The sequence below is a fragment of the Perca flavescens genome, chromosome 13 (assembly GCF_004354835.1).
Source record: "Perca flavescens isolate YP-PL-M2 chromosome 13, PFLA_1.0, whole genome shotgun sequence".
In the NCBI taxonomy this organism is placed as follows: Eukaryota; Metazoa; Chordata; class Actinopteri; order Perciformes; family Percidae; genus Perca; species Perca flavescens.
Window position 1 is genome coordinate 25,505,249 of NC_041343.1, and position 22,701 is coordinate 25,527,949.

Below are 22,701 nucleotides of genomic sequence, written 5' to 3' on the forward strand. Positions count from 1 at the left end.
CAAGAATCCAGTCAAAGCTAGTAGGAACACAACTGACATTTACTTCTAAGATACCTTAATTTAAGACGAAAATGCTGAGCCTCTTAAAAGCCTCTCTAGTACACAGTAATTATATTGTCTCGATATTGTCCATAGTAACAGACATCACTCGACTCGTTACAGATAGATCTTTCCCATGGCTGCAAATACTTGTTTAGCCTACCAAAAACATTCTGCTTTTCTTTTTCATTTATAAAACATTGAATATTCCTGTCTGTTATCATCACTGCATAACTAAAGAAAACAGTGTCTAGATGTGGCCTTATTAGATCCGTAGTTCTATCCATATACTGTATCTATCCAGGAAGCTCCAGAAAAGCCTCTCATCAAAACAACTAAATGATTTTCTTGTTTTCCACTCCTTTTTTTCTCCTCCAGTGAATTGTCAGATTAGGCCAAATCCTGACTACTGGACCATACTGTGGGGCACATTGTTGCCTTTTTTCATTGCAGTCAGAAATGACTGTATTACTGAGTCTGCTGATAATGTCCCCGTTGGCCGGGTCCTCTCGCATGGCCTGGCTGCTCTGTTTACTATCAGATGGGCGTTCTTTTGTCTGACTGTCATAATGAGCGTTGGTTCTTTTTTGCATCACTCTGCCAAGTGAACTTCTGCGGCTGCGAAGTCTGTCATTTGTGCTAAGCGCTCATTACAGCAGCGTCTCTGCACTGCATTTCCAGACACTGTCGAGTGTCAAACTTGTCAAAATGTCACAACACTGTTGCAATTATTGCAACATCTTTATTTTGGCATTTTCGATTGATCATCTTTGGTTTCCATACAGTAGTATGGGGGTCTTCTGTTGAGCCACGGTGACTATTTTCACTCTAACTACTACACAGTTTTTTTTTCTCTTCATTCCAAACACACTGTAAATAGAAAACGGGCCTGGATCTAGCACAGTGCTGGGAGGGTGTGCAATCCCCCAGATTATTGACATACCCCCCACCCTCAGCCACACACACACACACACAGACACACACATACACACACATACACACCAACAACCTTTGACTGGCAGACCAGGAAACACAAAACTTTGTCAGTCTTTCTTGGTAGCCAGCTATGGCTCCTCTCCACCACTGGAAAGAAGTAATACAATGAAAAGAGTGTAGCTAGTCAGGTACTACTACTGTACTACAGGTAGAGCATACTACAGGTACAGCATATCTTTCATGTATCTTTACAGTTCTTCAGTAAAACAAGAATGGTCAAAAAACAACAGCCATGACATTGGCAGCGTTTATAGATTGCATGTTTACGGTGTCATTTTAAGTATTCCCTGTTTTGACGTCGGGTTAAGAAATGATTTAGAATTTGTTTTGAACGTGAGGTCGATTGAACAGTTCAGTGAAGTTCTAAAAACCAACAGCAAACCTTTTTCTGCTTTTAAAGTGGTCCCTTTAAACATAGCATGATATGCTGAAGCTGAAACATTGTGCACAGCGAAGTATGTGATTGAATCACATGTCATTGGACACATAAAAGCACCATATCCACAAATGGCCAAGGACAAATAAAAATGTGCACTTTGAATTATGCATATCTTCATGGAATGGAATTTGTTGTGTCTGCAGTAGCACAAGCGGCAAAGTTGTCTGTAAAGTGCCCCCTCAGAGGAACTAATGGAGCTTCTGCCTACAGGAAAAAAAAAAGGCTTTGCCGGCCAAATTTAGCTGATGGGACGAGGCCCCGTTTCTGCTGTAATGCAAAAGGTAGTGCAACTAATGCCTCTGAGACATTCAAGTGCTGACATTTTAGTTGTTTATTTACTTTTCTGCCTTCATCTCTGCATCACTAAAGGGACAACCGTGAAACCCCGGCTCCATCCGTCAGGGTTTCGCTCACCAGTGGTAGCACTACAAGTGTTCTGTGGGTTGTTGTCACCGCCATCCGACGTCCCACTCGGCAGCATAACATGCCACTTTTGAATGCTAATACCAGAGACCAAACCGTCTGGGGTTGGCAGACAGAGACTAAGGTCTTGGTTGTTCATTTGATAATTTCACAAGGGTATTGTAGTCAGGCCCTGCTGAAATGCACAAACCAGAGAGGGGAGTTGTATTTTAGAAAAGAGATGGAAATTGAGGGAATGGTCCGGCAGAAATCAAGTTCTCATCAAAATCACTTTTGTAGGAAATGCCCTCGATCTAGTTTGACCTTCCATGGTGAGGGAAGGGAAGGGTTGTAATTATCTGATATTCACACCAAAGGGAAGGACATTTTTAATGATTCTGGCATTAGTTTCTTATGTATAAGCGTTGTAAAAATGTCCTCAGTTAATTGGCAACAATGACAAAAACACTTTCTCCTATCCTAAAAAATCTGCCATTTTACAGCTTGAAGTTATGTCTTTATGCCATCAGTGGTGTTAATTTATGACAGAGCTGTAGTCCTTTTTAGTGGATATTTTTTGGTTTATTACATTGTCATTATCACATTAACACATTAAGAGTTCACTTTCTATTTCAGTTCCAATTTTTATACATTAGCCACATAGGAAATCTAAAATAATACTGTCCATCAGGCATGATGTGTCATAATGTGTCATTACATTTTTTGAAAGATCTTGCAATATTTTTTAGTTTTTAATTTGGTATGATGAAAGCATTAGGGTTAAAAAGCACTTAATGTTTGGTATTTAGAAAATGTTGCAACATTGTAGAGTTATTTACAAAGCTACTGAAAAAGTGAGAGAGTTAGAAAAGATGATGCAAAGTAAAGCAGCTTAGGATGGAGCTTGCACTGTTTTCTGCCCACCAACCTTGGAATTCCTTCTTTTTTCTGAGAAAAACGCTCTCAGTAACTGATAAAACATTCCCTGACTTACTATTTTTTATATTCAAGAAATGACAGTATCACACATCAACAATGATTTATTTTTATTTGTGTCTTTTTTGGTACATAGATACAGTAGGTAGGGAGAGCATAACTGTAAACTAAGGCCTACTTTAAGAGGCACTGCAGCTATTCATCATGAGGACTTGGTCCTCAGAGTAAGAAGGCCTGAGCTTTATATGGTGAGAGCAGTGGGAGCATCTCTGTAGTTCAAAGGCGAAGACAGAAAAAAAAATCCTCCCCCAGTGCATTTCTGTCACACATGTTTGGGCAGCCTTTGAATGTGGTGAAGAAACGGAGAGATAATTCTCGTGTTCAGGCATGTAGCGACACAATTTACTTAATTTTCTGCTTCTGCACTCCCTACGGCCTCCTGAAGATATTCGCTTTCAGCAAGCCATACCACCAGCTGTTAAATACTTCCTTAACAAAGGGGAAGGGCAGTAGTACGGCTTTTACCAGCTTATCATGATTATACAGTGTCTGCTGGGCTAGCTTTGATGGGGTTTATTGATCAATGCCAGTGATTCTAAGATGAATTCATCAGATGCTCACATTTCTGGTCTATATTATATAAGTCTATATTTTTCTTATTGTCAACAAATCCCATGGAAATCTGAACAGAAGCATCAATGAATTGGTCCTACAAACAAGTATTGCTTGTGTTGCCAATGCCAGTAGCTTTTTCCTCAGTGCCATAGAGCTCCAGTGTTGTTCAAAAACTGTTAAAAGCACAAAATGAGCCACTCTGTTACATGGTGAGTGGGGTGACATGGTCCTTCATTACAATAAACATGGGCATTGTAGTTAATTTTGAGGCACTCCCACACATGCTGCTGAAAATCTAACTCAGTAGGGTATCGGATGTTAATTAATCTGCGTCTGAAAACAGTCCCAAAAAAATCTCTATTTCCAGTTTGAGTATTGTTTATTAAAACCTATAGAAACCCTGTTTCAAGAAATGATTGAGCCTTTTTAGAAAATGAAACGTATATTTGTAGCCTTTTTTTTTTTTTTTTTTTTTTAAGGAACCAATGTAAAAAAAATTAGAATAACGTCAGCCTTACCCTTAAAAACTCTGTTTCATTGTCTTGTTTTTTTTAACAAAGACTTAAAGCATAACTGTGAGCATTTTCAAATGCTCAGAAATGGAGAACAGAGCTATCCAGGAGCAACTAGCGTCACAAAAACTTCCAACCTTGAGGGTAGAAAGCATCAGTCTCCAGATTAAAGGAAAAGTTTTATAATTGCAGTGTTTAGCATGGTAATGTCTTACCTCAGCATTATATGTTTTTTTGTGGATCTCTGCAACAATTATCTGGCTTACTCATCTCTTCTGTTAGAATGTGACTTTATTGTTTGTATTAATTACCGAGCACTGGAAGCTGGAAGTGCTGCTGATGTTACTTTAAATTCAAGCAGTTATGGTTGGTACTTAGTCTGGTTGTTTTGTAGGCAATGTGGAGTGTTAATAACTAGGAATGTGCTGTTTACTATGGCATACCTTTTAGAAGACATATTTATCACTGTACTGCATTGCTCATTTTCACCTACAAGATACAAATCCGTTTCAGCATGTGCAAACAAGCAGCTGCAGTTTCAAATGTGTAATCTGTTCTGTGATATTTCCCCAGCTTCTCATATTCTAATTTTTGGAGCCTCCCATTAAAAAAGTCTGTCCCTGGCAGGTTCACCCTCCCGTCTGTCTTTCCAGCTGCACGTCTCTGTGCTGCTGTCGAGAAAACCTCAGAGCTGTTTACTTGTGAAGATAAACATCATAGATATCAAAGTGCTTGAGACGATTGATAAGATTGCTCCTTGCGATCCAAGGGTGAGGATATGGTTGTCACTCAAGAGCTGCCGACTATTGCGAGGAAACCAAATCACTGCCAGGAAAATTTGTGTAGACTGGTTGGTGACGTTTTGTAGGGAGAACAAGTTAGATGAAAGACCCAGCAGCAGACCACAGCCTCTTTCTCCCCCAAAACCGTTTTTGCAATTTGCATTCGCACTGGCCAAGTGGCCATAGAGACTGACCTTTTGTTATTATAACACAGCCATCTAACCACCACTATGCAGGAAAGGGAAAAGACCCTGCCCTGAAGTAGGAGCTGAAAGAGTTGAGCCCGAGACACACCAAGCCAATAATCAGCCGTCTGACAGTCTGGCGAGGTCAGTGACTCGAGTCTGTTCAGTGTGTTCCGTGCCGTCGTCCGTCTGCCGGCAGTCCGATTCAAATGACCCATCTGATTGGTAGAGTGCTAACCCGGAAATGAGGAGTGGGATGAGCATAACTAGAGTCTCTCAAAATCTGACAAAAATCTTTTAAACTGACCTTTGTCGATCTGAAATGAAGACAGATTCAGCAACTGCATGGCCTATTTCTCGCTTAAAATGTTTTCAGAAACACGTTTTGGTGAACTATTTTAGTACAATATGAGATCGTATTCTGGACAAGCTGCCATGACAGTCTGTCTTTGAATTTCTGGAGAAGCCAGACCCACGTGACGCGTTCGTCCAATCAGCTGCCGGTTTTCATTTTTGGGCGACAATACAGATTAGTGCCGCCTGCTGTTATGGAGATGTATTACATCTCGTGTTCCGAGGCACTTTTTGACCAACTTGAGGAGACTGAGCAGTCCTTTTCTGCCTTTTCTGCAGAGGGTCGGCCGTCTGGGCCTTTACGGGAACTGCGGCCAGAGGAACTTAATAATCCCCAAATTGGTCCAGTTGGAACGCGAGAAAAAAAGGGTTCAAGGAACGTTATGTTCTAGGAACTGCAAAAATCCCTCTGGTCGGAAAGCGGTGTTTTCTTTTGCGGGGTGCAAATGTTCCACCTAAACGCAATCCTTCCCGAGACCATTTTGCAGAGCCACGCACTGTGTCCGGAGTTTAGCACCGCCCAAGACGATTGTGATTGGTTAAAGCAAACACCAAAGCACTTTTCCTCTTCGGTCCCCCTACAGGTTGGAAGCGGAATTGTCCATTATCGCTGTCGTATGTCTCATTTGAATTACAGATCCGCTACCCGATCTGGCAAACTTGCATAGTGTGGTTATAGCCGATAGAGGGCCGCAAAGCAAATGCACAAGTGCCGTTCACCCTGTTACGAGTTGATGAACCACTGAAACAATTTTGGAAACATTATTTTAAGGTACAAAAGAATCTTTGGTGTTGCTTTAAAAGAAATGCAAACAAACTTTGACTGTTTTTTCTCCTATCCAGGAGTGTATGCTCCTGTTGCCAGACCTTCCTCCGCAGCGCTGCGGAGATAGGTCTGGCAATGTGAGACAAAGACTCCTCAGGTCAGACAGCAGGTTTCTTTTTAGTCTCAAACTGGCCATTTTACACATACATATTTGAACACATTAGAATTTATTTGTAGAGTGTAATGCTCATCTTCACTGATGGAGATCAACAAACATCAATAAACCAATCCGGTTAGATGAATAATAAACAAGGAAATCAAAACTCCAAACATTTCACATGTTTAGCATGATCCCCTGACATTGCCTCAGACCCTCGCTAAATACCCTAATCTAAAACTGAAAAATCACTGAAAAACATGAATCATGCACAAGTTGAAGGAGTTGATGGGATTACATTTCACTGGAATTGTGTCTCCTACGATTTCATGTGATAAATAAAATTGATTGATTGATTGATTGATTGATTGATTGATTGATTGATTGATCTTTATTAAAGTGATCATATTAGTGATGTATCCCCCTTAAGCATAAATCATACATCATTAATAGCCTAATTTTCTGCATGATCCACAACAATGAAGATACACAAAATAGAAATACATAGCAAACATAGCACATTGTCAATATTTTAGAGAATCCTCCTCCTGGCTCCTGTGTAGTTCACACCCTGACAGCACTGACCTATATCCCAGCATCCATTCAATCAGTTCTCCAAGAAAAGCAGCAGTTTTACCATGTTTGCTCTTTGTATTGGCACATCCCAGCCACTGTACCCTGACTTCTACCCTAAGCTTGTTAAACGGCCCGTTGGTAATACATATTCAGATTAATACTATACAGTACGCATTATTAAAAATGTATTTCATTGTCGAGATTTAAAGTGATTTAAGTCTAGAAACACATTTTTTAGTCAGCCTCATTATGTCGTGGAAAAATTCCAGTTTTGTGACTGCTCTGCCTGTGGGGACGTTCTCTTCAAATGTGTTCAATAAATACTCTTTTAAAGGGCCATTAAGAAGCAAATTAAAGACTTGGGAGCTATTATTTGATTTTATCCTGGTTTGCATATTTTATTTATTAAGAGCAGACAGATTAAATTACAGTGTGTAGCATGGCAGTTGCCATAATTTCTGGCAGCAAATGTCATAAGTGGGTCATGAGGACATGGGCCTCTGTGCCCAGTGGAGAGCAATCCAAACTCTCGAGTACAAGCACACCATGGAGACACAGCAAGCTGCAAAGACGAGACAAGGAAGCTGTAATTGGAGCGAACATCATTCAAAAAAATGAAGAGAAGGATTCTTTGAAGTTTTCTTGAGTACATGTGTATATGTCATGTCTTTAACACCAGTTGTATGTCTGTGCTAGGCAGTTACAATGCATTTATTGGACAGATGTTTAAAAGTGTCTTACAGCTCCAGCATGTGATGAGTTTTTCTTCCAAAACTCTGCACTGGCTGAAAAATAGGTATTGATAGTAGACTACAAAATGGCACTAGCTGATGGCGTAATTTTGGAATTAATCACTGATTGATCACACTGTGTTGTGGTCATTTCATTCTGTGGGTCAGTGCCTGTTTTACCACTAAATGCAAGACTAAATTTGATTACCCCAGGGAGCTCAGAAACAGGCAGATCAGAAATCTGGCCTGAAATGTATTGACCAAAAGCTCTCCTGTTTAGCAGTCTGTCAGCCAACTCGGAGTCTAATAGATGTTGCCATGGCAGAAGGCATCTGTGTGGAATGAGTAAGTAATAGCTCTGTCTTAGCTAAAGTAGCTCACGCTGCCTCTCCACTTTTCCTGTGTAGCAACACAGAGATTCTGAGAATTTGGGCGTGTAGTATTTGCAGGTTACTGCTGTACAGCTTTCCCATTTGCAATGCTCTTTCATTAATCAGCATTAACACTGTTCAATGGGAGCCCGATTCATGTGGTGCTCCCATGGGTAATGATTCATCCCCTCTCATTTGTGGTGCAAAAATGAACCAGAGCCTGTGAAAAGGGCCATCTGATTAAAAGCATTGGTTCTGTGCAGTATGCAGGCTCTCTAAAGAAGATTATGATGAATATGTAGTGGCTTGTATAAGCTGCTGGTGAGTGTAGGTAATGAATATAAATACAAGTATTACTCACCAGGGTTGCACCCTTACCAGGAAATGCACTGGGTATGGTTGTGCCCGACAATGATGTGTAATGATCATCTCTTAGATCAGTATTTTTTTTACAAGATACAGTGATCAAGTAGCAACTGGGTCACCTCATTTAGTGAGAGTCTGAGGGTATTACGTTTCCCCTTTTCAACTCACATCAAAGGCAACATGCTTGATCAGGGTGATTTCTTAAACATTACATTTTTCTGTTTCATCTCCCCTTGACGCTGCTGTATCAGATAATTACTGTATTTTCTCTGATGTTCAGGATTTGATGAAAGAAGACAATAAGCGATGCAATAACAAGAAACAATGTTTTAGAAGCTGCAACCTGTTTTATATCAGACAAAAAAATAAAAGACTGATGGGATGGCACGTTTAGGACAGCAAATGCAAAAGCAAAGCTTTTACAAAGTTCAGTTTTTATAGGTTAAGTCTGCAATGTTGTAGTTAGTTTCACATGGTCATGAATCATAATTCTCTCAGGTCACGTTCATACGTATAATTTTGTCGTTCAGTTTGGAAGACTTCAATTCCATGAGCTGTGTATACAGTAGGTTCAACTCATGAGAAAAGCCAAATGTAAACTTTTTTTAAATTGTTAATGACTTTGAACTTGATGGCTAAGGATAGGTTAATGCATGGTAACTATGCATGAGCGTGCAACGTTTCCATTAATAGCTTGTTAAATACTGTCAGCAGCAAACTGAGAATGTCCTGGCTCCCAAATGGTGGAACGAGCTCCCCAGCAACATCAGGATGGCTGAAAGACTACACATCTTCCGCCAAAGGCTAAAAACACATCTCTTCCGACTACACCAAAAAAAATGTCTTGAACCTGCACTTTCATATGTCTCTTTGTAGTTTTGCTTATTTAAAGCTAATGTACTTGCACTTACTAGTTGTCTCCAGTTTGAACCTTTACAGTTGAAAGCACTTAATTGTAAGTCGCTTTGGATAAAAGCGTCAGCTAAATGACATGTAATGTAATGTAATGTTGCCGATTACGTTAAAACACAGATTGTGCTTGAGCTGTGTGCCTATTCTGGATGAAGAAAGGGAGAGACGGTTTCAGCTGAAAGTCAATTGCTTTCACAAATCATGGATGAGTGGTCGATGCACTGAGCGCAGGTTAGCGTAACAAATGGAAACACCTCAGCTGGGCTTCAGAATTTTTATCTGTCAGAGAAATAAATGGAACGATCTGGAAGATGTCGCAGGGGCCTCAAAATTTTCAGCCGAACGTTAATGACACACTTGAGAGAAAAATATGATTTAGGTAATGCTTTCAGTGAGTTTGTCCAGAGAAAGCTGTTGTGATTCAGAGTGGAAATGCAGTGATGTTGTGGCGGGAAGAGGAAAAGTGACAATGTGTTTTCCTGTAAACGAGGCAAAATCATTAATTTTCCGCAGTGAAGCCGAAATTGGCACTCATATTTTCACAAGCAACGTGACAACCTTCTGGACAACACTGTCTGATACTTATCCTATCCCAATACTAATATTATTATCATTTAGTGTTTAATACAGAATTTAAAATATTTTCCTCGCGTCTGTGGCCACAATGTTGAAGCTAAGGTTAACTTAGCTTCCAGTGTGTTTACTAATGAATAGTCTTGAAGGCAAAAGGCAGACAAACAAAAGCCAAGCATGTTAATAATTCATCTCTGTCTTGTATTTCATGAAAATGAGACCATCAGCTCAATAATCTTGATTGGCTCTGAATGTCTGTGGATGGGCTGCTTGTCTCCATCATGCTTCAGTGCAGGAGTCAGGCGTGGCTTTGTGGTTGAATAACCAGAATCACAATAACTGGGAAGAGAATGCTTTTGTTTTTTTTCTCTGCTATTGAGTATTCTGTCAGTGGACACCTGAATAGCACGTCAAGGTAAAGTCACAAAGGACAGCTGCCAGAACTGGTTTGATACCCAGCTGACAGAAAATTAAAATGTATTCTTCACTGACTTGAACAGCCTCTTGGTTTAAGGTGGAAACCAGCACTGTCATCAGGATACACTTTAAAAGCAAAGCAGATTGAACAGACCTCACAAATGGTCTTACTTCTAAATTATATTAGTTTTAGGTAGCCTGGAAACCAGACGAATCTGCCAGCTCTTCGGGTTTAAGAGGATAAATAATATAGAAGCTTCATGCTTGAATGTAGTTACCGTACGTAGTTACTGATTGTAACTGGCATTCTCCGTACAGCGCAATGCACCAGGCTCACAAAACTCAGCTCAAACTGTCAAACTAGTGTACTGCTTTGCTGTAATTTGAGAAAGTTTGTGACCCCTTCTTCAAAAGGGATTAAGAACCCACCCAACTTGCATGTGTTGCTTGGCGCTACACCGTTTCATTGCTTTGATTGGTTGACGGTGTATCTACTAGCGTCCAGAGGTATTGTAGTATGTGCCTTTGATAACGCCCCCTTGGAAATCGAAAATGAACTGAAAGGTTCCAGACTAATATGCATTTTAGCAGTTGTGAACCAGAAAATCGCCTTTAACATCTTTTCAATATTTAACTCAATTGCAGCTAAATATTAAAAAATTTAGATGTTCAAAATTATAAATCAAGACCTGACCATTCTTCAAGAAGGTACTTGCTGCATCTATCTTGCAGCCAATTTATCTTGTTTTGCACTCTTGTATAGCTACTTTTTTCTACTTCTTTTGAAGCTATTTATTTATATATTTACTGTATTTAGTATTTTGGTTTTCTCTTCTCTCAGCAGACGGGTTTGGAAACACGTACACATACGTTTTTGTCTGTGTGGAATATACAGTATATGGGCAGATGTATGCAGATGCGGCAGATGTATGCATCTACGCGTTTGTTTAGTATGTGCATTGTATACACACATGCATGTTCAGTATGTGAATGTGCAAAATCTCTGCATGCACTAATGTACAGTATGTATGTAAATTGTGGCTATATGTGCACCGGCCACATGAGAATGTACATGTTTGGAAGATTACACATATGTATATAAGGTTCATTGTTATTATTTATGGTTTATTTATGCCAGAGAAGAATTTGATTCATATTTACATTGGGATGTATTTCTTCCATATCTATCAAGTGACATGTGGATCATGTATATTTATTCATGGGAAAATGGGTGAAATAAAATAAATACATTACATTTTAAAAACATGCATGTAGCAATTTGACATTGCACCACTTCTAATGTTCCATGCAGTGTATTTCTGGAATATTTAATGTGAACAGTGAAATATTAAGAGACTTCAGGGAGTATGAGTGGTTTCCAGGTTCAAACACCCTCCCTGCTGAAGTGTCCTTGAGCAAAAAATGTGAATCCCAACCAGCTCGGTGCAGTATGTTCTCCCTGATGAGCTGAGGGTTGTGAAAGGAGGATTTCACCTCACAATCAACCAAGTATCCTGATATTGTGTCTTTTGGATTGTGTCTTTGGGAAATCCAACATTATTTAATCTGTTCAAATGCCTCATTAGTTAGTTAGTACATTTTTTCAAAAAGCATGTGAACTGAATTTGGAAGCTTTCAGATGTCAGTGGTTCATACAACTATAAATGCCCAGTGGGTGCAGTATAAAGCACGGTATATATTAGATATTTACAGGAAGTGTTAGTGAACACTCTGACCTGAAGTAGTCCTAGCCTTCTGGCTCATATATCATTGTACTGTCATATTCATCCATCTCTGTTATTGATTCATCTGTGGAATTGCTTTTGCCATGACGCAATACAAGTAGGAGGACTGCTTCTCACAGAGGGCGCTCACCTCTGACCCTGCACATAAATCATCCCCTCTAATAAAATTGACCTGTCCCATTCTTTTTCCCTCGCTATTTCCTGCAGGGTCAAAGCAAAGAAAGGGGTGAACCTGCTCGAGACCAAGTCGAAGAACGCCCAGTGGAAGGTGGACTGGGAGGTGCAGTCCGGCGCCAAGCACTCCATCACCACCATCGATGTAAACAAGAATAAAGCAGTCAAACAGGGGTAAGTCAACATCCCTGTGCCTAAACAATTGTTTCTCTCTAACCAGCTTCTGCAGCTACAGCTGTTGATTCCTGCCCCCGCTGCTGCCACACGAAGACAATGATATCTGTCTTCCTTAACACTGGACAAAAGTTCTCCAAAAAGCTTTCCTTGCCTGTAACAGTCATAGTTCACTCTCTGATCAAAGGCAGCTTATAAAAGCATACATACACCATACTTTGTAAATGCCCCAGGAGCCTCAGAAGATAAAATACAGCTTTGGCCCACAGCAGTGACTAAAGCACCCTACGCTGTGTAGCAAAGTTAAATGAGTGGAGATGTTATCTGCTTAGTCTCACTACATCTGCTGTTAATTCAGCCTACTTGGAGTGTTGAGGTAGATGGTTTTGACTGCGGGCATTAAAATACCTTTGAGATGAGATCTTGTCTAAGAGCAGTAATTATGCGAAGTTCATCAAGGAGTAAAACACCTAATCACAGTCCTGTAGTGTCTGACGGGACTGTAATGGACTCTGTCTGGGCAGATTCTACGGTAAATGCAACTTTATGGTAATAGTAAAACTAGAGTTGCTAAGTGATTTGCAAGCTTAAAGTAGTCTACAGTAAATGCTGTAGAGCCTATTTGTTAAGGAATACCAGCATGGACATGTAGAGTCAGCTAGTGGTATGAAGACAGGGAGATAGATTTTTGATTTTGAATATCTTCCTAAACTCTGATACAATAAAGGTGAATTGGAAATTGGAAAGTGAAAAGTTATATTTTAAAAGTACAGCAACATTTCTTTCCATAGTCTTTATCCACAGTTTTTTAGGGACTAAAATGGTGCAGCTTGGCCTGCCTTTAAACTAGTCCCACTGAGGAAAAGCAACCTAAAAGGTACAATAATAAATCACAATATGTGATGCGTTTAATTTATTAAGAACTGAAGCAATGGGAGTTAGGCTGGGTATCACCAAGCCTCGGAGACATTAGCAACTGCCGGTCCAGATATTGGCATCCCTATGGACTCCCTTATGATGGGAGAAAGAGAACAGGGAGGACAGAGTGGCCTTACCTGAAAAAGAAATCCACCCTTCCTCTCTTATTTACTTCTTAGCGCCTTCATGGCAGCCTTTCTTGCTATATTTAGTGACCCATGTCATGTAATCTTTGCCACCCTGTCACCATGTGTGATATGTTCAGTAGGGGGTCGCTTGACTAGGGGGTCACTTGGAAAGAGAGATGTGTCATGCTGGATTTTGTCAAAAACCCAGTAAATTCTGTGGCCACCTAAAGCCAAAAAGACAAACAATACGCATCTGAAGTTATAAAGTCACAAAATAATTCATGTTTTGATTCTTCATCGCCATCATATTGATTGAAAATGAGTTATATATTATTATATAAAATCTTTTTATATATAAAAAGCAACTCATGCCTCTGAAGAAGTGTAAAGTTGTGAACTTGGTTCGGTACTTGTATTTAAGGTTGTTTGAATGTCTGCATGAAGTCTTTATTCGTATCAAAATGGAGCAGAATTTCAAGGTTTAAGTAATGAATTTCCAACAAAATATCACCCCAGTAATTTGTGATGTGTGGAAACATGTAATGCTATTCTTTGCTGTGGGAACTGACATCACCAGATAAATAACAAGGGTGAAATAAAGCTGATTTCTTTTCCTAACCTAATGTAGTATCAGATGCTTAAACTTAAAGCCGCACTGTGTACATTTCTATGTGATTGTTGCGTCTTTAAAATTATAAGTTGGTATTTGTAGAGAAATAAGTGCTAGTGAAAATCTGGGTTCTCCAAATGTTTCTTTTCATGCATTGCATTGCATTCTGCCACAGTGTTTATTCTGATACTATTATGAGGCGCCAAAGCAGGACTTTTTGCAGTCCTACACACAGTGGTTTTAACCAGATTTTAACCATAGAGGCGGAGGAGCAGAAAATCCTTACCCTAAGAGTTATTTTGGGCGGCAGTGACACATAACCTATTTAGTTTAACGAGGACTTGTTGTCTGTGGGAAGTGTAAGAACAATATTATCCTATCCTATGCATAACAACCTCTCCTAAATTTCTGTGTAACTTAGAATATAGTGTTTGGCATATATTTCAGGCTATTATATCCCAAATAAATGTACTTCCTACCAATTTAATCAAACAAGGTAATCAAAGGTCTATTGCTTCTTTAATTCTTCAAAAATAAACTGACAAATATAGACCTGCAATTCATGTTACATGTGTTGTAATGGTTCACAATGAATCCACTGAGTTCTTGTGGATAGTTATTATCACATTTTCAGCACCTTCTTTGTTTTATCAAAAAAAAATATACCCAACCCTTTTGTCTTTCTTTTTTGAGTGGATGAGCGTTTACTGCAGGACTGAACTAGTTGCCGCAGCCTAATAAGACTCTGAGACTTTACAGTAATGAGCCCAAAAATACATGCATTCTCAAGACAGTTCTTCCCCTAATTACCCAATTCAATTCAGTAATAATCAGAAATCTGATATGCTTTCTAAGTTTAATAAATGTTCTCATTCATATGTTTTTTATGGAAGATTTAAGCAGCAAAAAAGAAGTAACTGCTCACTATTTAAAGCCCCTCCCCTCCTCACACATACTCACCTCTCCCCCAAAAAAGACAAATTACACACACACGTGCATCATTTCGCATCTCATTGGTGAATACATCATAGTACCATTTCTGTTTGAACATCTGGCTTTGTTTGCTCCAAATTACTTGAAGCTGATGTTTTCCCTTCAGGGTGATCTCTTCATCACTCTCCTCTCTTTATTATTCTCTTCTTATATTGGAGTTTCTCTTCCTCAGATCACTTTTTAGTCAGTGTTGGAATTATTCAACGTATTTATTTTTCTGTAACCCTCCATCTGGAACAGTCCCATTCTAACGGCAGCTCGTTGATAACGCCACATGAACCAATGCATTATTGATCACGGCCAATGGATTCCAAATGAATAATGTTCTTGAAATGGCTGTGGCATTACCATTGTCACAGTTGGGACAAGAGTAATAACCGATCATTTATAAGATGAGTTTTGGTTGGTTGTGGATCTCACTCTTGAATTTTGAACTTTTGCTTTTAAGGCAGGGTTGGTAATGTTGAAAAGCTTGCAAGATTTGGAGGGTTGACAACGCACGACAGTTTGCGTACGGTAAAGCCAATGAGTCTGTTACCTTATTTGACAGAAATCTATATGCATTTGCCTGTTATTTCTGACAATTTGATAAACAAAAATGTATATTATCCTTGAGTAAATGAAACCCCAATCAACAAAACTGCTTAAAAAAATAATATTAATATTAAAATACCACCATTAAAATCACCGGGAGAGTCCGGCACAGCCTGACTCTGGACAGTAAAACTGAGATAAGTGCTCCTATTAAGTTTATGTTCTGCTTTTTCAACTGTTGTTAGGTAAATTGCTATTAAACACAGTTGGAGAGGATTTGAAGTGCTATTTTTCCCCTCAATTCTTATCATTTTGGCACTGGGGACTTTCCTTTGGGGCTGACTAAAACCTCTTTGGGGGGCGCCAACAATTCCTCAATGCAGGAAAACCCCTGTTACCTGGAGGACTATAGAGCAGTGATTGGAGGGAGTTTTTACAGGATTAGAGCAGCTAAAGATGACGGACATATTTCATTCCTTTTTCAGAGCCCATAAGTTATTTATTGTATATTGGAAAATAGCTTCAAATGCTTTTCTTTTTTTTAAATCAGTGTTATAGACTCAAGTGCTCTAGACTTTCTGTCATAGACTTAAGCATGGACCATTCTGAGCCCTCTGTTCACCATCTCTGTTCTTCAGTTGTTGCAACTTTGCCTTGCAGTGCTTTGATCCAATGAACTCTCCCCTGTTAATCAGTTCAAACAGACCTCTGATCAAAGAATGAAATCCTCCCGAGCTCTGAAAAAGCCCCAAGCTACAGCTTTTAAAATATATACTTTGTGTTATACAGACATGAGCCTACATCATTAACTTGATGGAAACAAGGCCGGACTTTCTTGAGCCATTTTATATTACCGCCCACTACTTTTTGAAAATGGCTTTATTTCCAACATCAATATCAACAACAATATTGTTATGTTAGTTGCTTGTCCACTTTAATAATGGAAGATAATGAAGAACCAATCACCAAAACATTTCCTTGTGGAGGGGTAATTCCTTTTTTTCTCTGAAACCTTAAGAACTGGACTCAAATGACATTAATTAGCTAACACATGCATCATTTAGTATTTTGATGAAAAGGTCACCCTATAATCCCATGGACATGCCCTAAGGAAATGTAATCAGACATACTGTAACACAGTAGCTACTAGAGCTGTGGAGAGGAAGACACTCACTAATTTGAGTGAAATGGTTTTGCTTATTGTTTGGTTATTGTTATTATAGGCAATGGTAAGAGATAGAAATCTAAAACCGCAATCATTAGGGATTCTGCTAAGAGCTTGTGCAAACAGACAGTGATATGGTATTTTCTAAAAATATGTTCTTCTGAGTCAGATCTCAAAAATCATGTCAAAATGTCAAATGTAACTGGCTAATTGCATGACATGTGAAAGAGAAATTAATTTTTTCTCCTTTTTTTTGCTGCTTTAGCCTACATTTTTTTACAATAAAAAAAAGCATACCCTCTAACCCAAATCAGTGCATTGTGAACATAATTTTTCTTTCCCCCCCAGCGTGGTGGCAGTAGACACTGTATTGAGCGGCTGTACATGTACTCACTCCAGTGGGCCATATTGATGACAGCTTAAGTGTGTCACAGACAGACGGGGGTGTTTGTTTTCAGTGAGTGATGTCGAGACAAATAGGCTGAGATCTCATCATGATGTTCCTGAGAGGAACCTTTTGTGGGTGAAGGCTCTTACAGATAGTTTGATCCAGCTTTCATTAAAAGGCTCTCAGACTGAATGGTAGGATGGCTCTCTGCTTTTGTGAAGGACAGACAGCGAGCGCTTCACTCTCAGCTGAACGTGAAGTTTTGGGCGGGATGCTTCTCGTCACGGGTGGAGAGAGATTTAATTTGCCCCTTCGCCACCAGTGAGACGGTTTCATGTGAGGCTTGTTGAACCTGAGGATTACAAACCCAACAAGCAGGATTTTCGCAACAGGAGGGCTGTTATCGCTTCTACATCACTGGCATGTTTGCGATAGTAAAGCAGAGATCCTGGCCAAAGTCTTTGGTATCTTTGCACTGCCGAGAAGAGAAAAGAGAGAATGCTCAAATATTTCATGTGCACGGCCATCAGAGCAATCAGGTTACCTACCAAAAGCTATTGATTGGTCAGAAGCGAATCTGCAGCCACTGCAATTACGGTTATTTGAAAGTGAGAGGCAGAACCAAATTTGCAATCCCCTTGCACAAGCTCTACACCCTGGCCTTAAGAAAGAAGATGAATGCTAGCTAGCAACACTGAGGTGCAGTGATTGTTTTATTGACAAGACCTGCACACTGCTTTCATTCAGAGGCAATCACTGACTAATCCCTTGCATGTAATAACTCCATCTAAGTAGGCAGGGATGCCATTAGAAAACTGTTACTTCTCATCAGTTTTAGCGTTTAGACCCGTGCATAAGTATAAAAAGTTCAGGAAAATAAATAAGTCTCACGTCAGATTAGATTTTTTCTCATTAAAACACAAATAACTTCATTATTGGGGGAGATGTCTGACATGAAGCTTTATCTGTTGCATTAGCAAGACAATCCAACCCAGTCACCTACAGAATACATTTGTATATGACTAACTTGTTTAGCCAAATGCTTTTAATTGGATTGCTGTCTTCCAAACCAGGAAGCCATAGTGAGGAGGCTGGGCTGGATGGTCGGGCGCACAAAGCACAGGACTTTGAAGCTGTGTACTGCGTCCTATGTGTTGTTAGGTTTAGGCTTTGTAACACTTACAACACTTGGGTAAGGTCAAGGTTAGTGAAAGATGTTGGTTTTGGTTAAATATTGAATAAGTCAATGCATTCTGTCCGGTGCTTTGAGTCACCGTTGACTTTTCCAAAATTTTACCAAGATCACCATCTTTCCCTAACTTTAACCAAGTGCTTTGAGATTTCTAAACGTAACCATAACTTGAATAAGAATGGCAAAACACTGCACACAGTCGCGCTTACTGCTGGAATATTTATTCATTTTTGAGCGAACACACTAACACACACATTGCTATCCGGGTTAGTGAGTAAAAAAAGCATTAGACTAAATATAAGAAAAGGATTACAAAATGATACAATGTCAAAAATGTCAATTTAACATAAATCTTACAATGTTTTCATACATTAAACATATAAGCAACATACATATAGTTTAAGCTAGATATGTTAGAAAAGTCTGTAAAAATGGTAATATATATTAACCTCAATCATGCTTTAATTGCAAGGGCAGGATAATGTAAGAAAACTAATTAAAACACATTGACAGTGAATGTTTTACAGATGGTTTTAGTAACGTCAATTTTACATTTACGGTGAACACTTTTCCACTTCTCCTGAATCCGACTAATACGCCCTCTATGTTAGAGGCAGAGCTGGAGGATAATGGGGGATTGTCGTCGATTTCCCAGGCGGAAGTCACTGATGTAGTCAAACAACTACACAGTGGCAAAGCCCCGGGGATTGATGAGATCCGTCCAGAAATGCTCAAGGCTCTGGGTGTGGAGGGGCTGTCCTGGTTGACACGCCTTTTCAACATTGCGTGGAAGTCTGGGACGGTGCCAAAGGAGTGGCAGACTGGGGTGGTGGTTCCCCTTTTTAAAAAGGGGGACCAGAGGGTGTGTGCCAATTATAGGGGTATCACACTTCTCAGCCTCCCTGGTAAAGTCTACTCCAAGGTGCTGGAAAGGAGGGTTCGGCCGATAGTCGAACCTCGGGTTGAGGAGGAACAATGCGGATTCCGTCCTGGTCGTGGAACAACGGACCAGCTCTTCACTCGCAAGGATCCTGGAGGGAGCCTGGGAGTATGCCCAACCGGTCTACATGTGTTTTGTGGATTTGGAGAAGGCGTATGACCGGGTCCCCGGGAGATACTGTGGGAGGTGCTGCGGGAGTATGGGGTGAGGGGTCTCTTCTCAGGGCCATCCAATCTCTGTACAACCAAAGCGAGAGCTGTGTCCGGGTTCTCGGTAGTAAGTCGGACTCGTTTCAGGTGAGGGTTGGCCTCCGCCAGGGCTGCGCTTTGTCACCAATCCTGTTTGTAGTATTTATGGACAGGATATCGAGGCGTAGTCGGGGTGGGGAGGGGTTGCAGTTTGGTGGGCTGGGGATCTCATCGCTGCTCTTTGCAGATGATGTGGTCCTGATGGCATCATCGGCCTGCGACCTTCAGCACTCACTGGATCGGTTCGCAACCGAGTGTGAAAGCGGTTGGGATGAGGATCAGCACCTCTAAATCTGAGGCCATGGTTCTCAGCAGGAAACCGATGGAATGCCTTCTCCAGGTAGGGAATGAGTCCTTACCCCAAGTGAAGGAGTTCAAGTACCTTGGGGTTGTGTTCGCGAGTGAGGGGACAATGGAGCGGGAGATTGGTCGGAGAATCGGGCGCAGCGGGTGCGGTATTGCATTCAATCTATCGCACCGTTGTGGCGAAAAGAGAGCTTAGCCAGAAGGCAAAGCTCTCGATCTACCGGTCAGTTTTTCGTTCCTACCCTCACCTATGGTCATGAAGGCTGGGTCATGACCGAAAGAACGAGATCCAGGGTACAAGCGGCTGAAATGGGTTTCCTCAGGAGGGTGGCTGGCGTCTCCCTTAGAGATAGGGTGAGAAGCTCAGTCATCCGTGAGGAGCTCGGAGTAGAGCCGCTGCTCCTTTGCGTCGAAAGGAGCCAGTTGAGGTGGTTCGGGCATCTGGTAAGGATGCCCCTGGGCGCCTCCCTAGGAGGTGTTCCAGGCACGTCCAGCTGGGAGGAGGCCTCGGGAAGACCCAGGACTAGGTGGAGGGATTATATCTCCAACCTGGCCTGGGAACGCCTCGATCCCCAGTCGGAGCTGGTTAATGTTGCTCGGGAAAGGGAAGTTTGGGGTCCCCTGCTGGAACTGCTCCCCCCGCGACCCGACACCGGATAAGCGGACGAAGATGGATGGATGGATGGATGGATGGACTTTTCCAGGTTCCAAACAAAATAACATGACAAATAACAAAAAACAAAAATTATCTTAACTCAAGATCCATTTGCTTGCTTTTTCTGGAGCTTTCAACTTCAAGCCATAGCAAAAGCTAGAAAGTGGACTTGAGTGAATGATTTTTTTAAACCACTATTTCTAAGGGCAGGAATGAACTCTAATGCTCGATTGGTATATACGTTCACTACACAGAATATACTCATCATAATGAGTTGGAATTACGTTTACAACAATGCCCGTTTGTTATTTCATTGCAAATTAACATTATTGAGGAGTTGAGAAAATTATATTTAACAGTTGGTCCTGGGTGGGTTATTTTGCTCCATTTTAGGCTGTTTAAGATGACTGGCCCAATGCCTTAATAGGAAACGGCGACCACCAAGGGTAGTGAAAAGCATGGAGGTTCAGACAAACCTCCGTGGAAGACAGTGGGCGGAGCGAAATGTAACTTTGATCTCAGCTGTGCAAAATGAGATGTAGAGACATATTAGCTTGGTGCATTGATAAGTCATTAGTTAGCTTCAAGTAAGGTTCATTCAGGTGTCTACAAATCCTTTTAGTTTTATAGAAAGAATGTTTTGTATTCAGGGTTTGTGACTAGACAAAAAAAACTGTTTATAAAGGGATTATGGCACTAAAGGATTAAATTGCAGCATGAGAGAATGATTCATGTAATATGCTTTAGCAGAGTTTCAGCTTCTTCACCTTGACCTCATTCAATCAAGAAGGGTGTAAACGGAAACCACTTATCATAATGGCTGGACAACAAAATCATAAAACCCACTAATAGTAATGGTGGATTGTCAATTTACAGCTTTAGTGTTTACATTAAAACCTGAATATCTCTACGGTTGCTTTTACTGCTTATTTTTCACATCAAGTAATGAAATCTATGCGAGTAAAGAATGGTATAATTTCAGTCAATTGTCTAGGCATGGAACTTCAGGTTGTATACAGCACACTGTGACCTTTAGCATCCTACAGCCATGTTAACTGCCTTGCGTTTGTCGGTTTGAGATCCACCGATCGGACTGAAGGAGCTGAATGGAATATTAGGACATTCATTTCATCAGTGAATTTGACTGACATCATACGTGAGCTTTGCCGAATGCATAACATTGATTACACTTCACCGGAAGCCAACTGCTAGATACTGGCTTTTATTCTGAAATCTTCTCTGGACAGTCATTTTATATTATTTCATTGATCCAACCAGAATACTGTGGTCAATCGGAAAAATACATTAAAAGTACATTCAGCTCTTCTGTCATTTCAATACAAGACAATAAAGCTATGATTTTATTTTGTGAAAGTGCAAATTACGTATGTATATGCTGCCTGTTCCTGTTTATGTATTTCATGTTCCACAAAAAAGACACACCTTCAGATATGCAGATGTAGAATATAAAAATTGAATAAATTGAATAAAGAAAAAATACTAAAATACATAATCTGACAAGTATCTACTTGTCTCAAAAGCTTCTGGCTGCAGTGCTTTACATGTTGAAGCCTTAATGAATACATTATGTCTTTTTTCAACTTAGGGGTAACTTTAAAAATAACTGCAGAGCAATGTGTCGACAGCTCATTAAATGGCATGTTTGATAATTTAAAAAACTGATAGTTGAAAAAAGACATAATGTATTCATTAAGGCTTCAACATGTAAAGCACTGCAGCCAGAAGCTTTCGAGACAAGTAGATACTTGAAAGATGATGTATTTGTTATTTATCAGTAAAAAACGTTTGCAGTCCACAATTTAATTTCCAAAATGAATGCAGTATTCAGTGGCAGTGTTTGTTGTTATTCTGTGTTTTTCATGAATATGTTGCTGTAACTGACATTTGGGCTTTTTTTTAAATTAATTTTTAATTCAATTTTAATTAAATTAGTTTTTTTTGTGTTTTTATGGTCTGGCAGGGATGTATTGGGTAATGTCGAGGTGATGCAGTTGGATTTCGAGATGGAGAACTTCACCAGCCTCTCGGTGACCAGAAGGATCAACTGGAACATCGACTACAAGGGCCAAAATCCGCCTCCCGATTCAGAGAAGGTTGTGACGGAGTTGACGGTGGTGCAGCGAGATATTCAGGCCATCATCCCTCTGGCCATGGTGAGTGGCAGGATAGCCAGATTCATATAGACTTGATAAGTATTAAACTCATTCATTTAAATGATTTTAGTCCTTAGTCTACGGATGAGGATGAGGGCCACATGTGAAAAAATGTATTTGAGTTCTGAGTGTAATCTCAGAATTCTGACTTTATTCTTAGAATTCTGACTTTAAACTCAGATCTCAATACATTTTTTTCACATGTGGCCCTAATCCTCTTCCGTATTA

General features: G+C 40.2%; 1 protein-coding gene across 2 annotated transcripts in view; it reads left to right on the plus strand.

Annotated features, from left to right (window-relative positions):
- Positions 1-22,701, plus strand: part of tmem132e (transmembrane protein 132E) — a 381,952-nt gene that overhangs the window by 310,467 nt on the left and 48,784 nt on the right. For both annotated transcript variants that reach the window (XM_028595737.1, XM_028595736.1), the window contains exons 3-4: positions 12,082-12,222; positions 22,281-22,473. In XM_028595737.1, coding sequence (XP_028451538.1) covers positions 12,082-12,222; positions 22,281-22,473 — 334 coding nt within the window. The remainder of the gene's footprint in view (positions 1-12,081; positions 12,223-22,280; positions 22,474-22,701) is intronic.